Genomic DNA, 15,085 nt, shown 5'->3' on the forward strand with positions numbered 1-15,085 from the left:
TGTTGTTGTTTGTGTTATTGTAGATATTTTTTATTAGGTTTGTTGATGTTTTGTGGAGGTATATTGTTGTTTTTGTTAAGGTAAGTTGTCGTTTATGTTAATGTAAGTTGTTGTTTTTGTTGATGAATATTGTTGTCTGTGTTATTATATATGTTTTTTATTAGGTATGTTGATGTTTTTATGGATGTATGTTGTTGTTTTGTTAAGCTAAGTTGTTGTTTGTTTTAACGTAAGTTGTTGTTTTTTTGTTGATAAATGTTGTTATTTGTGTTATTTTAGATGTTTTTATTGAAGTATGTTGATGTTTTTGTTGATAAATGTTGTTGTTTGTGTTATTGTTAATGTTATTCCTTGTACATTGTAGATTTCATTTTGTTCAGCTAACATGTGCTAGAAGATGAGTTTGATATGTCGTATGCGGTTTGAGTATTTTACTAACCCTTCATTGAGTATATAACCTTTAAAATTGAATTAGAAAATAATAATATGAGATATTAAGTTATATTAGAAGACAACTTACACTTATTAATATTTTACGGGCTTTTTACAACCCATTATTTGTATCTTGCCCTTTAACGATTAGAATTTGATTTAATGCTTCTAGTTCTTCTGCTATCACTTTCTTCACTATTAGTTTTGTCTATAAAGTAAACAAAATTTTCCAGAACGAGCTAGTAGATAAGGAAGTGTTAATTGAAGAATTAGAAGCATTGAAATAAATTCTAACGGTTAAAGAGAAAAATATGGATAATGGGTTATATAAAGTTTGTACAACATTGATTAGTGTAACTTGTTCTTCTAATATAACTTAATTTATCATATTATTGATTTCTAAATTAGATTGAAAGGTTATATGTTTAGTGAGCAGTTGATGAAATAAGAATTCCCAATATGTTATAATAAACAGAAGTGAACATATCACCATAATTGGATTTTATGATTATGGTAAAATGGCGTGCGCTACATATTTCACTACAATTAGAAGGAACAATTGTGGTGAATTGTTTTAGAAATTTTCCAAAATGTTGGAGTTGGTATCAAACCCTTGAACTGGACCTTTTACTACAGTTATTGTTTACAACTGTAGTGATATGTTATGCGATACTATGATTTTACCACGGTTACCAGCCCGTGGTGGTAAAGAGGGAACATACTATCACACCATTAGTTACTATAGACCATCGTAAATGATGGAATACTTCTCCAAACCACAGTGATATAGACATTTTTTGTAGTAGTGTGCAACCCACACAAGTGATTCTATAAATAGACTCCTTGTGTAGAAGCTAACACACTTGATGAAATTTGGTTTTGAACCCTAGTTGTATCCCCCTATCTCTCATGGTCTTTATTCGTAACAGCTAACATTGAGATTGAAGGCACTATGTCAATATGGACTGAGTGGAGTCATTGTTCTTCATTCAATGCTTGTAATCGTTCATCCAATTTTACATCAAAGGTTTTAATCACCACAAGAGTTAATCGTTTCTAACACTGGTCATGCTCATTCGTAAGGATTGACTTAAGAGAATTTTTTGTTTTCTGATGTGTTTTATATCATGATTTCCCTTCATGAGTTACTATTTTAACTTAAATGGTAGGGTGATTGGAAAATGGGTGGTGGTGGTTATGTAGTTAGGGTAATAAAGGGTTGACTTATACTAGTGTGGAGAATGATAGTTGGTAAGGGTACATTTAGGAGAGGAAAAGGAATGTTAATGACAACATTTTCTAAGCCTATTAGTTATATGTAAAGGTGAGGAAGATGTACCTATGAAGACAAGGTTCTGAGATGAAAAATGCTGCTATGGAAAAAAATTGTTGCATCATGAAGGATGTGAGTGCTGCAAATTTGGCTTTTGTACAATTATCAATGTTGTTATCCTACTAACCCAACTACAAGGACATGTGTTTGGTTGTTGGTTTCTTGGGCTTCTTTCAAGGTTGTGGTGGTGGATGAGAATCATCCCATTAAGATGTTGGTTTGTGGATTGAATAACATTATCAATGTCTTTTAGGGCGGGGGTAATAGGCTTATGAGGCATTGACGAAAGATGTGAAATGGTTGTGAGTTCTAAAACTACAAATAAAGTTAGAGTTTATCTAAAAAAAACTAAGGGAATAAGATAAAAAAAATAACAATTTCATTTTTCATATCATTTTCGAGTGGCATAATACATATTAAATATAAAGGTAACCTTATAAGTTATGGCTAATGAAAATTGGGCCACATGCCCATTAAAGGAAATACAATACATGTAGAAAATATATTAGTAATAATAACTATTTAGCGACACAATCTTTTAGCCAAAAAAAGATTTGGAATAGTTCTTTTGGCATGTTTAGTCAGCCATCACCAGATTAAGATTGATTAAGAATTCAATAATAGTTAAATGAGATAGATAATTGATGAAGGTCGACAGATCACGAAAGACCATCTGATGGTAAACTATGAGATCTTGTAACATTTGCCTTTTAAGAAGGTTCTAGGGCCTCTAAAACCTAGAAATCTACTATAAAAGGAGGACTAAAAATCAGACTCATGTATTTTAAAACTCTAAACATCGCACTTGTAGAGATCATGCCAACACCATCATCATGAGCAACACTTAAATAAAAGCTCTAACCATATCAATTTTAAAAAAATTGAATCCATGGAATTTAAAAATAAAATAATTTCTAAATATAATTACTTAAATAATAATTCTACTTTTTTAACAAAAAGAATAATAAAAAAGTAATTATATATATTTTTTTATATAGGTTCTAAATAACAATTTGTTATATTATTTTAAAAAAAGTAATTTTCAAACTTAACTATTAGAGAAAAATATAATTCTATTATTTTGAAAACCAATTCTTTTAACAAAAATAAAGAAATTGTTTTTTTTTCAAAATAAATATTTAACTATTTTCCATTAAAAATAAAATAATATAAATCAAGGTTGTTGGAGGCTATCAAGCATTAGAGTTGTCATCGATCATTGTTAGTATACTTTATATAGCAACATCAAGAACAGTGATATGCATGATCGTATGTTTGAATATGGGATTGATCACTTGTCCACACTTAGAGTGTGTTTAGATGAAGACATTTATTAGGGGAAAGTGATTTGGTCAAAAAAAAAGTTCTTTGGACAAAAAAAAGTAAGATTGTTAAAATAATAGAATTTTATTAAATATTTTTCTTTGGATAAAAAAAAGTAAGAGAATTGTAATTTGTCTAAGGGAGGCTGGCTTGTTATTCTTAAATGTCTTTCCAATTCTTATAGTTTACTTCATTTCCTTCTTCAAGTCTCCCTCAAGTGCTATTTCTAAAACTGAATCTCTTTTTAAATCTTTTTATAGGGGTAGTGAGGAATATTGTAAGATTCATTGGGTTAAGTGAATCATGATTTGTTGTTAGCAAGAACAAGGTAGGTTCGATGTTCATATTCTTCAGCTATTTAACGTGGCTTTTTTTAGGTAAATGGCGGTGGCAATGTAAGAAAGATATGGAGGAGTTGTGGTAAGGTATTGGATTGTAAATATGGGTCTGTGCAAGGGAATATGGGTATATGATCTTGAAGAGAATATATATGGTGAAGGGATATAAATCGAGTGGATGAGGGAGGTAGGGGAGTCTGGTTCATGAAAAGGTTATCTAAAAATTTGGAGAATGTTAAAGACTCATACTTTTAGTTAGATTTGTGGATAAAAGAGGAAAGTTGAGAGATAGGCTCGATAGGGAATTGTCCTCACACTTTAACTTCCATCTTAGATTTAGTACACAAGCATTATTCATATCCATTAAGTTTCTCATTCATAGTCCGCTCAAAATCTTGGGTTTTGCTATGTTGACCTTATTTAAAAATATGAGCATGTCTCCTTTCATATGAATCTCCCAAAGCAAAACCTGCTTTAGGTAAAACACATGTCATCATAAAAAAAGTTTGTATATCTTCAATCAATAATTTGTATAATGTTTATCTACCTACAAATGATATATGATATCCCTTCCATGCCACTAATTTTGATTTGACTTAGTCCAAAATATGTTGAAAGTCTTTCCTTTTAGGAATTTTGCTTGTCAAGGAAATTCTTAAGCATTTGCCAAACTCCTTAGCTTTATTTAATACAAACACTTGAATAAGATTATTTTCAACTTACTAAATAGTGTTATTATAAAAAAGGATTTTATTTCTCTCATTGCTTATTCTTTGCCCTTACATGGCACATAATTTTTACAAGACCTCTTTGACACAATGCATCCATTTCTAAGTAGTTTTTCCAAACAATAATAGGTCATTAACAAACATTGGGTGGGATATCATAGGCCCTATCATACATGAATTCATACTCATCCAATTGTAAATTGAGTGGTGTTTTGAGAAAGTTTATCCATACACATCACAAAGATATAGGGTGAGATTGGGTCACCCTATCTCAAACCTATTTTAGGAGAAAAAGTGTTGTTACCAATCACATCCCACAAAACATTCATTCTTATAGTGGAGTTGACTTTCATGATTATTCTAATGATTTGGTAAGAAAACTCTACTTCACTCATAATTTAGTTTACAAATTTCCAGTTCAAGTTATCATAAGCTTTAACTATATCTACGTTGATAACAAAAAAAAGCCATTCTTGCCTTTCAATTGATTCGTGCTATGCTACATTTCCTGAGATACCACTATATTTTCTTGTATACTTCTACCAGAAATAAACCAATTTAGAAAGGGGTAATTGTCTTATCAATCTAGATTTTAAGCCTATTCACCAATACTTTACTCAAAACTTTGTATATAGTGTTGCACAAAGATATTTGTCTAAACTAGCTAACATATTGAGGGTTATTCACTTTAGGAATAAGGACTATATAAGTGGAATTTTCCTCTTCAATATGATCAAGATTTCCCCATAGTTGATTAATGTTCTTGCATATGCTTTCTTCAATGACATGCCATGTTTTTTGGAAGAACCCTGCAGGATATCCATCTGGCCCTGGTGCTTTCCACGGGGACATATCAAACAAAGCAGCTTTAACTTCGTTATCTCTATTCTCTTATGGCAGAACATATTAAGAATATATGTCTATCCTGGGGTAAGGAATACCAGTTTGAGACTAATCACTAATCTCTATGTGTATAGTGAAAAGTTTCTGGTAGAAATATGTGAACATGCTTTTGATATGAGAACAATTTTTAATCCAATCTCTTATATCACTTTTGATCAAGATGGCTTTGTTATTTCATCTTCTCTACAATGCTTTAACATGGTAGTATATGGTGTTACTATCTCAATTAACCAACCATTTAATAAACCATCTTTGAAACCACACGAGCTCCTCCCAATGAAGAATACAATACATTTCTTTTTGAAGCTCCCTTTCCAAATTTTGAAGACGAGAATGTCCTCTACCAGGTTGGAATGAATTTTGGATCTCTTTGATTCTTCCCATGATCTTTCTTTTTTGTATCTAAAGATTGTTGACTATAAACATCTTCTAGTTTCCTATCTTCTCTTTGAGATTCTCTAAATTTTAATTTACTCTATTAACATTATTCCAATTGCTTCTCACCATGTCTTCACAAGAGTATTCTAAGAGTCATACACTATCAAATATAAATCTTCTTTATATGTTTCTAGTTCCTATATCCTCTATAGTGATAAGAATAGGATGGTGGTTATAGAAATCCAACCAGGTGAGCACTTAAACAAAAGCATAAGCGAAATGCATTCCCTAGTATTCATTGTACAACACCATGTCTAGTTTCTTGTAGATTCTTTGTCCTCAAGAACAAATAGTCCCTCTCCATGTGAATTGATTCCTATGAATCCAATATCCATTAACTTGCAATGATCAATTATGTTTTTAAAGATGTCACATTTCCTCCTTAAAGCTAAGGCTTATCCTTTTTTTCTAGTTGCATTCATTATATCGTTGAAGTCTCCTCCCAACATCCAACCTTTATTCATCGAAGTTGCAATCCTCATAATCTCATCCCATAACTCATTCATGTAATCTTATCAAGGGCTCGCGTAAATAGGGGTGAAATACCACTATTCATCTTCATCCATATTGATCTCTACATGTATATACTGAAAGTGCTTATTTTAGAATGTCTACATTAACTTTGTTTTTCTTCCACGCCAAAGTGCTTATTTTGAGTGAAGCCATATACATCAAACCCCATTGGATTGCAAGTTTTTTTTTTAAGATTCTTCGGATTAATTATTGTCTCTGTCATTACGAAGATATCATTTACTCTCTTGTAAATATTTCTTACAAACTCATAGTAAGACTTTATTCGTCGCCCCTTTATATCCAAACAAAAGTTATATGGTTGTGTTTATCCATAAGAAATAGTTGTAAGGTTGCTCTAAGCATTTGACACTGGCTTGGGGTTTCTTCGAATACATCCATGTTAGATCTATCTTCCTCGAAGCCATTCCCATTTTCAACATCAACAAATTCCCATCTCTATCAATTGGTATCATTCAAAGAAATAGTAGAAGGAATTTGTTCAGAAGTAAGTTAGGGTACAAAGTTTCCATTGTTTTCACCTATTGACCATTGGGCTCTGAATACCCTTGGGCCAAGTTGATCCATCTTGTGCCTAATCCAGATATCATTCCCACTAATAATCTTCGTTAAGCCCAAATCTTCATGTTTCCCTTCATCAAGATTAAGCCCAATAACTGCCTTATTCAAGCCTATTTCTTCCATTATTCTTTTCAATATGCTTTTTGTCTTATCGTGTGGTCCCATTATTCTTTTCTCCTTAATAATTCCACGTGTTCCGTAACATTATCGCAATAGACTTTTTGATGATCTTTTTATTCATAGCTTTACAAAACCCACGTGTTATGCCTCAATAGGTTGTTTCAAATTTCGTGCCAAGGTATCATTGCCAAATAAGGACATCATAATTGGAGTTACGACTTTTTCCATAATAAAAGTATTATCTTTTGTCCAATTTTATTTATGGAATCTCTTCGTCAATGACAATAAAACAATATCCCTTAATTGGCTAACTGATTTTAATGTCATTCAATCCTGCCGAAGCTTCGCTGTTGGTTACCACTACCGCCATTTTTTCCGTTCGTCTCTCCCCTGCCTTCTTTCCTTTGCGTGGTCGTCTGGTCTGCTGCACCATCATCCATGGCCTATCTTCTTCAGTGGTTTCGTTTTCTCAATCCTTTAATTTCCTCAAGCTATATTCCCCTCCCATGCGTGTATCCTCATTTTCCCATTCTCAACACAACCTTTTTTATAATGACCAAATCTTCCATAACCCAGACAAAGGAGAACATCAATGAGTCGTTTTGTTAAATCAACTTGAATGCACAATCTATCATATCTATCATACTTCCCTCTTTCTCTTGACAACATATTCATATAAACTTGACTATGAGCCTATGCAATTTCCGTTGAATGTCAAAACTCTATCATCCTAGTATTCAATAGGTAATCCTATCGCACGAACTCAAACTGCTACTTCTTCAATTTCATCGTCTGTCACATAAAAAACTGTACTCCATTCTTTAATGAAAAGATAATGGTCATAGATGAGCCGCGTGTCATCCATTAAAGCAACATATTGATATTCCCCACAAGAGAAATTTACAAGATAATATTCTTGCCCTAGATTCACTATGTATAAAACACATCTTCCAGCCCACAGTTGTTATAGTCTGTTTTCCAAAGCCTTATAGTCAATCTTCCAACCAAACATTTTCACGATCACACCTTTTCTCCATAAGATTGTTATCCTCATCTCCTCTTTTTTCAGAGAGTATAAATTCAGAGCATTCATATTCTCCAAACTTTCTTTCCTCGACTCTTAAGCCTCCTAACATGTCGTTGTCAATAATAGGTTCATCATTGGCTTGAAATCCCACACTTGACATTATACGTTCCATCTCCTTTTCTTCAATTACCATATCTTTATATGATATAGTCTTCCTCCTACCTCCCCCTCTATACGTGAGTGTTGAATCATCATACACACTGTATTGTGTATTTTATTTGACTCTTCTGACATTTAGATCCTTCTGAACATCCTATTTAGACGGATTCAAACATTTCTCGCTTTCTTGCCGTATTAGAGCACTCATGATTCAATGATTTAATAAAAGAAAATATTTTTAATCACTCAACAATCATGATTTTCTTGTTAGACACACCATGATTTAAAAAAACGAGCAAAAGGAAAAAAATCCAAAATCTAGCGCATTCAATCTGAAATTTCGTCCGTATCATAAGAAATAAACTTTTACTTCATCCAATCACAGTACAACAGCGCATAAGCCCTACCCAGTTCCACCGCGTGGCATCACACGATTTAACAGAGTAACTCTAACCATGGTCGCGTTCACAGGAGATAACTAACATTTCTGTATATAACCGAAAAAGAGTGCAGCGCCTTCAATTCATAAATTCCAAACTTTTGCTGACTTCTTTCGTGTGTGTGCGTTTTCCCCCAAAAAGAAGCAAAACCCTCTCCTCCGCCGTGTGCGGCGGCGACTTCTCATCGGAAAAACATGAAGATTAACGTGAAGACTCTGAAAGGGACTCACTTTGAGATCCAAGTGAACCCTAAGGATACGGTAAAATTCATTCTATAACACTCTTAATTGATTAAAATTTTTTAGGTTTTTGTTTTTTTTTTTCCAATTTAAATTTTATTGTTGTGTTGAATGTTTACATTTGTGTATAATAATGCAATTGAATATTTGAATTGAAAATTTTAATTTTCTGTGGTTAATTTCATATATTAGGTTCTTGATGTCAAGAAAAATATAGAGGTAGTGCAAGGTGTTGATGTTTATCCTGCTGTACAACAAATGCTTATTCACCAAGGAAAAGTGCTCAAGGATGAAAGTACCTTGGAAGAAAATCAAGTTGCTGAGAATAGTTTTGTTGTGATTATGCTTTCCAAGGTGATGATGATGATGTTATTTGAATTATTGGATTGTTTCTGTACTCATTTTTAAGCATGATTTTAAGTGTTTAAACTAATTGAACTGTTGAACCTTGGGATGAACCTTGGGAGCACGGATAGTTAAACACACGCGTACACACACACTCCTGTTGTTAAGCTTGGTGCAATTCAGGTTTACATTGGCCTCCAATGAGAATCTTCCATGTTTTTCTGTTACACCATCAATTTCAACAATGCAGTTACAAAAGTTGGGTGACATGGAAAAGTAGTAAAATTTAATTGGATGATAGTTAAAACTGATTTACATTAAAGATGATTATTTTTTGGCTCCAAGAAATTGGAGACTGGTAGTTTGACAATTGGCAGTTTTTACTGTTATATATTGGAATTGTGTTGTGTTAGCTGGTAATGGATGCATTGAATATAAATATAAATTGTTTCTATTGATTCCTTTTAGAAGGAGAGCAAGAAAAATGATTGGCATGTTGAGAGATAGCTAGTTTGTAATATTCTGTCCATTGGTTTACTGCTAAACTTTTGTAGCGATCTGTTCATTGCAGAGTAAGGTAGCAGCTGCTTCATCTGCGCCCTCAAACCCAGTAAGCACAAATTTTGCATTTACAATTTTTCTTGTTATTTTTTTATATAGCTTTTGCTTGCTCTTTCTGACATTTAAGTTGAATTGTCAAAATTTATTTAACTCCTTCATGTAGGGGTGTTCATTGGTTCGGGAAAATCCGAACCAAACCAGAATCCAAACCAAACCATAGTTTTTGGGTTGAGCATTTTTTTAGTTTGGGCAAAAACCAAATCAAACCAATGAAACCCGGTGTTAATTGGTTCGGGCAACGAATCTCTAAAATTCTACCCGTTTCTACCTGTTGGGACATTCACAACCTATAAGGAGAAATGAAAAAAAATAGGGATTTTATATTATTATGATAAATTAGTTGATGTAAAATAGATATTTTTAAAAAATATTTTTGCACATTTGTTTTTAATGTATCTGATCAATCCAACCCAAACCAACCTGTTGTTTCTCGGTTTGGTTCAGTTTGGGCTTTATCGAAAAAATGTGAAAATCCAATCCATATATTTTTTATCGGTTTGGGTATTGGATTCTCTCGAAACCGAACCAAACCGGCTCGGGAACACCCCAACCTTCATGAAGTTCTTTACCAAACTTAGAGCTTGCTGTTTTTAGTCTTTACTGTCTTTGCAGTTGGATGGATATAGCTATGGGTTAGTGATTTAAATTGTTATTGTTTTGTCAATTCCTCTTAGCACTTGTGTGTTTACGTTCTTGTGTTGCCATTTGTCTTATGGTATCGTCAATCTCTCTTTTTATAATAGTTTTTGTTATAATCTGTCTTGGGAGTCAATTTAGAAGAGTATATGATATAATATGTTTGGTTCAAGTAATATTGGATGTGGAGTGTGACTATTGTTGGAAATATCACACCCCGTATGAAAGTACCATATTTTTTATTTAAAATATCTTCATAAGATTCAATTTTGCATGATTATTTAGTTTTAGTTTTATACTTCACCTGTTGACCACTGAAATCTCATTGTTCTTATCTCTAGGCACCCCAAGCTGCAAGTTCTTTGCCTCCCCCTTCATCAACACCTCAGCCTCCTGCTTCAACTGCCACACAGTAAGTTCATATTTATTTTTGTGGCTTCATCATAGTTTCAGCTGATGAATGTTCTTCTATTCAGTTTTTGTGTAAAACTCTTATTTTTCTCACTTTGCTTTCAGGGGAGATTCCAATCCTGTGCAAGCGCCTGCTATAACTCCTCCCACTACGTAAGTATCTGGCATTTTCTCTATAATGGCTTTTAAAATTTTGTTAGCATATAAATGTTGTTGGTAATTTGTGGCAACCTTGAGGCCGCACCAGCTGTGGCTCCCTTCTTATGTAGATAGTGTCATATTGTTATCGCTGTATATTCTCTTATTCTGGTCATCTGTTACTTTTCTGCCGAAAAACATATGTACTGCAGCTCTCTCTCTATTAGGAATATGATGATACATTTTATCTTTTTTGTGAACTCACAATTTTTGCGTGTATACTGTTTTTGGCAGTGTGGTGTCTAACACATATGGCCAAGCAGAATCTAATCTCCTCGCTGGAAGTAATTTAGAATCATCTATTCAGCAGATTCTAGAAATGGGGGGAGGAAGTTGGGATCGGGATACTGTGATCCGCGCTCTTCGTGCTGCATATAACAATCCGGAAAGAGCTGTTGAATATCTCTATTCTGTAAGTCTGCACCCACAGAATCTCGCTTTTTTCTGTGGAGTATGAGTGTTTTTGCTGTTAATCCGGTAACTTGTTGTTTGTTGGAAGGCTTTTAGAGAATCCACTGTGTTGGACTCTGTTTTAAATTTTGATTGACTTACTGGCACAAAAGAAATAACTATTTCACAAAACTGCCATCTTGTGCCACTGCCAGTACAGCTTTAATGATTTTACTAACTTGCCTCTAGCATACCTGTATACAAACAGAAGGACTTAGTGGCAACCAGGGCTGGAAATTAGTTTGACAATAATTGGTTCAGCTTGTTAGATTAACAAATTTAATTTTCGGCTCCAGTTCTGCTATCTTGGTTCATGAACTAAGTTCAACGAATTAATTGCTGAGTTGAGTTTCGAACTATGCTCGAGTTGGTTCATTGTCAGCCCTAGTGGAAGCGATTTGTTTATAACCATTGCATAATTTTTGCAATCTAAGTTATGTTCAAATTATGACTTTGACCATATCACATAGCTGTCATATTTTTATCATTTGATGCCCTAAATGCAATAATTTGTTTATTAATAATGAACTTCAGGGGTAATGATTTTGATTTAACTTCAAGAACTTAAGAATGGAATGGATAAATGATTATTGTGTATCATTATTATATTTTGTTGTCCAACATCTTTTTTTTTATAATTTTTTTATCTAATGTCGATGTTAAATTTAACTGATAGGGCATCCCCGAACAAGCTGATGCTCCAGCAGTTGCTGCATCCACCAATGTTGAGGCAGAAAACCCTTTAGTCCAAGCACCACAACCAGCTGTGCCTTCTGGTGGGCCCAACACCAACCCACTGAACTTGTTTCCCCAGGTGTGTACTGTGTACTGTCCCTCCAGTGTAGTAAAATTTAAACAGTAATGCTGCTAGTTATAATGGCTATTTTTCGAATCAGGGCATTCCCAATTTGGGTGCAAATGAAAATGCAGGCAACCTGGAATTCCTGCGAAACAATGAACAGGTAGTTTAATTGTGTTATCTACAAAGGAAACAGGCTTCATTTTATTAATTTTAACTATTTATGCATCTAACTATTTTCCTTTGACATTTCAGTTCCAAGCCTTGAGAACAATGGTGCAAGCAAACCCTCAAATCTTGCAGGTATCACTGGTTACTTGTAGACCCGTTTCTATAATTTTCTAGGACATTTTAAATCATTTTTGTTTCTTTTGCAGCCCATGCTTCAAGAACTGGGAAAACAAAATCCACATCTAATGGAGCTCATCCAAGAGCATCAAGCTGACTTTTTACGCCTTATAAATGAGCCTGGAGGAGAAGAGTAAGATGACTATTTTAAGTCTCTTGTGTTTTTTCATTCTATATGGTATGGACTTTTCAGTAAGTTCCAGTTTAACTAAATACCATTTTCATTGACAGATATGGGCCCATTTGCTTAAGATTATTAATTTTTTTTATGCTATAGTTATCTGTGTGTGAGGTTTTTTCAAACATCATTGTTAAAAAATGATTTTTATGTTGATTAGTTTTTTTTTAAATTAAATTTTTAAGAAAAACAATTTTAACTGAAGAGGGAGAAAAATATTATTTATGTTGTCTATGTTTTTTCAACCCTAATTTATTTTACTTTTTAAATCTCTAAAAAATCTACAAATTATTTATATGAAAGTTACTTTTATTTTAATCTAAAACAATTGGGCCCCAGTAATTCAAAATTATATGCGGATGAAGAGTCTAAAAGAAAAACTTCTATGTTAAATGATTTGATAAAATACACGTGACACACCCATAAACCACAAGCAGACAGATTTATTCATCATTTTATCTCTTGACTTTGATTCTAAATACAAAGGATACCAATAAACCATATATTAATGCAGTGAAGACAATATTTGGGATTTATGGTCATTCACACAGCAAAAGACTAATTAATTTGTGTACAATTGATTGACTACCACTAGTGAATCTCAATCCAGAAAAGGTTTGAAAATATTTTGGCTTTTATAGGACGTTGTGTTGCTCACTCTATTTGCTGTATTTGTATGACCAGGAACCTAGAGGGTCAGTTGGGTGCCGTGGCACCTCAGACCATCACTATCACCCCAGAAGAGCACGAGGCCATTCAACGGGTGAGCTATTGACAGTACTCTATTCAGTTATTTTAATTGTGATCTCCTTATTTGTATTTTTCTACATTGGCTTGTCCATGTTATTTTTGTACCTGTGATCTCCTCTTTTTTTGGTATATTGAGATAGAATTTCTCCATGCATCTTCCTCACCCCAACGGCTGGCACTGATGTTTGTACTTCATATACATGCATTGCTTTCACTTTACCTGTCTTCTTGCACAATAATACATTGAAAGATACATGAAATATTGCTTGAATGGAACAAATAGCCGCAGTATATGTTATGTTCATCATCTTAAAAAATAAAAACCATAACTGACCATGACTTTTTCTGGCAGCTTGAAGAAATGGGATTCGATCGAGACCTCGTGTTGGAGGTGTTCTTTGCTTGCAATAAAAATGAGGATCTGGCAGCCAACTATTTATTGGATCACCAAAACGAGTTTGATGATTAGTCTAAATTCCAGTTCATCTCTTGACCTGTGGTATTTCTTGTATCTAGCATTTTTCTATGCTAGTTCTTGTGCCGATTATTTGTGTTCTGAACTCTTTGGAGAATTGATATTTTATTACCTTTTACTGTCTTTGGGAACTACAATATCTGTAAATTGTTTAAACACCATTGACTAGAAGTTAGAATCGTGTTGGAGATAGACAATAGATTTATTCTTCTCCAATTGTGTATTTCAGTGCATGGTATGTGTTAGTTTTTTTTCTCTTTCATTTTCAAGAGTTTAATGGCGAAGTTCATGCTCACAAAGTGCAGTGCTGAGAAGATGAGCATTGTGACTTGAGCACTGCAGCTTTTTTATACCTTAGTTGGTGGATGTGTATTTTTCTTTGGGTCAGAAAATATAGAAAATTGCTCTGTCAATGGTAGTGCAAATTTTTTGTCCTTTTTTTTTAATGAAAAATAACTTCAATTTTTTTAATTTGAAAATCTAGTTTACTTTATTAAATTAGACAAATAAATTTTAAAATGTGTTGACAATATTTTTTTATCAGAGTTATAATTCTAATTATTTAATAAAAACTATTCTTGATAGAGATAAAAGTTCTAGTCATTTTACAATAGATATAAAAACTGGTTTCATGTATCAGTTTTTAGACATAAAAGTTCATGTATCAGTTTCTAGTCATTTTATAATCGTTTTAAATACTTGTAAAAATGCAGTGGTTTCAAGTTTGTTACAAATATTTTTCGTGAAATCAAGTTAGAAATGTGACGGTCTTATGTTTTTTTTTTTAAAAAGTTGTTTTTAAGTATTTATTTTTTAGAAAACAAGAACACCCTTAAATTTTATTTATTTTTGTGATATTTAAACATGCAAACTTCTAATCCTCAGGTGTCTCATTTGTATTTTTTTTAATGACTCTTTAGAATACCAATGCAATATTTGTTATTTATTTTTACTACTATATTTTTATTTATTAATCTTTATTATTTTCAACAATTCTACTAACTATAAAAAAATAAAGTATTTTAATATATGATATTAATTTTAGTTATTTTGTTAAGAACCATGCAAAATTCAAATAAATATTTATTATGAGATGAAAGAAGTATTCACTTGGTGAAATTTGTGCATTTTATCTTTAACAAGGAGATTAAATTGAGAAATATTCATTTGTGGATCCTTTTAAAACCCATATTTTTATTGGTGTTTCGAGATACATCTCCAAACACAAAATTACACTAATTTATGTATTTTAGTCGACCATCATATTTTTGTCAAAATATGATTCGGAAATGCATCTCCGGG

General features: G+C 32.7%; 1 protein-coding gene across 1 annotated transcript; it reads left to right on the top strand.

The window, feature by feature from the left end:
- Positions 1–8,399: 8,399 nt before the first annotated feature.
- LOC127128757 (ubiquitin receptor RAD23c) lies at positions 8,400–14,006 on the top strand. The gene is made up of 12 exons (XM_051058124.1): positions 8,400–8,593; positions 8,765–8,926; positions 9,489–9,527; positions 10,516–10,586; positions 10,691–10,738; positions 11,018–11,195; positions 11,910–12,047; positions 12,130–12,195; positions 12,288–12,335; positions 12,410–12,513; positions 13,243–13,321; positions 13,661–14,006. Exons 1-12 carry the CDS (start codon positions 8,528–8,530, stop codon positions 13,775–13,777), a joined length of 1,116 nt encoding a protein of 371 aa, XP_050914081.1. The 5' UTR covers positions 8,400–8,527; the 3' UTR covers positions 13,778–14,006.
- The last annotated feature ends 1,079 nt before the right edge of the window (positions 14,007–15,085 follow it).

Source organism: Lathyrus oleraceus, chromosome 3 (genome assembly GCF_024323335.1).
Source record: "Lathyrus oleraceus cultivar Zhongwan6 chromosome 3, CAAS_Psat_ZW6_1.0, whole genome shotgun sequence".
NCBI lineage: Eukaryota > Viridiplantae > Streptophyta > Magnoliopsida > Fabales > Fabaceae > Lathyrus > Lathyrus oleraceus.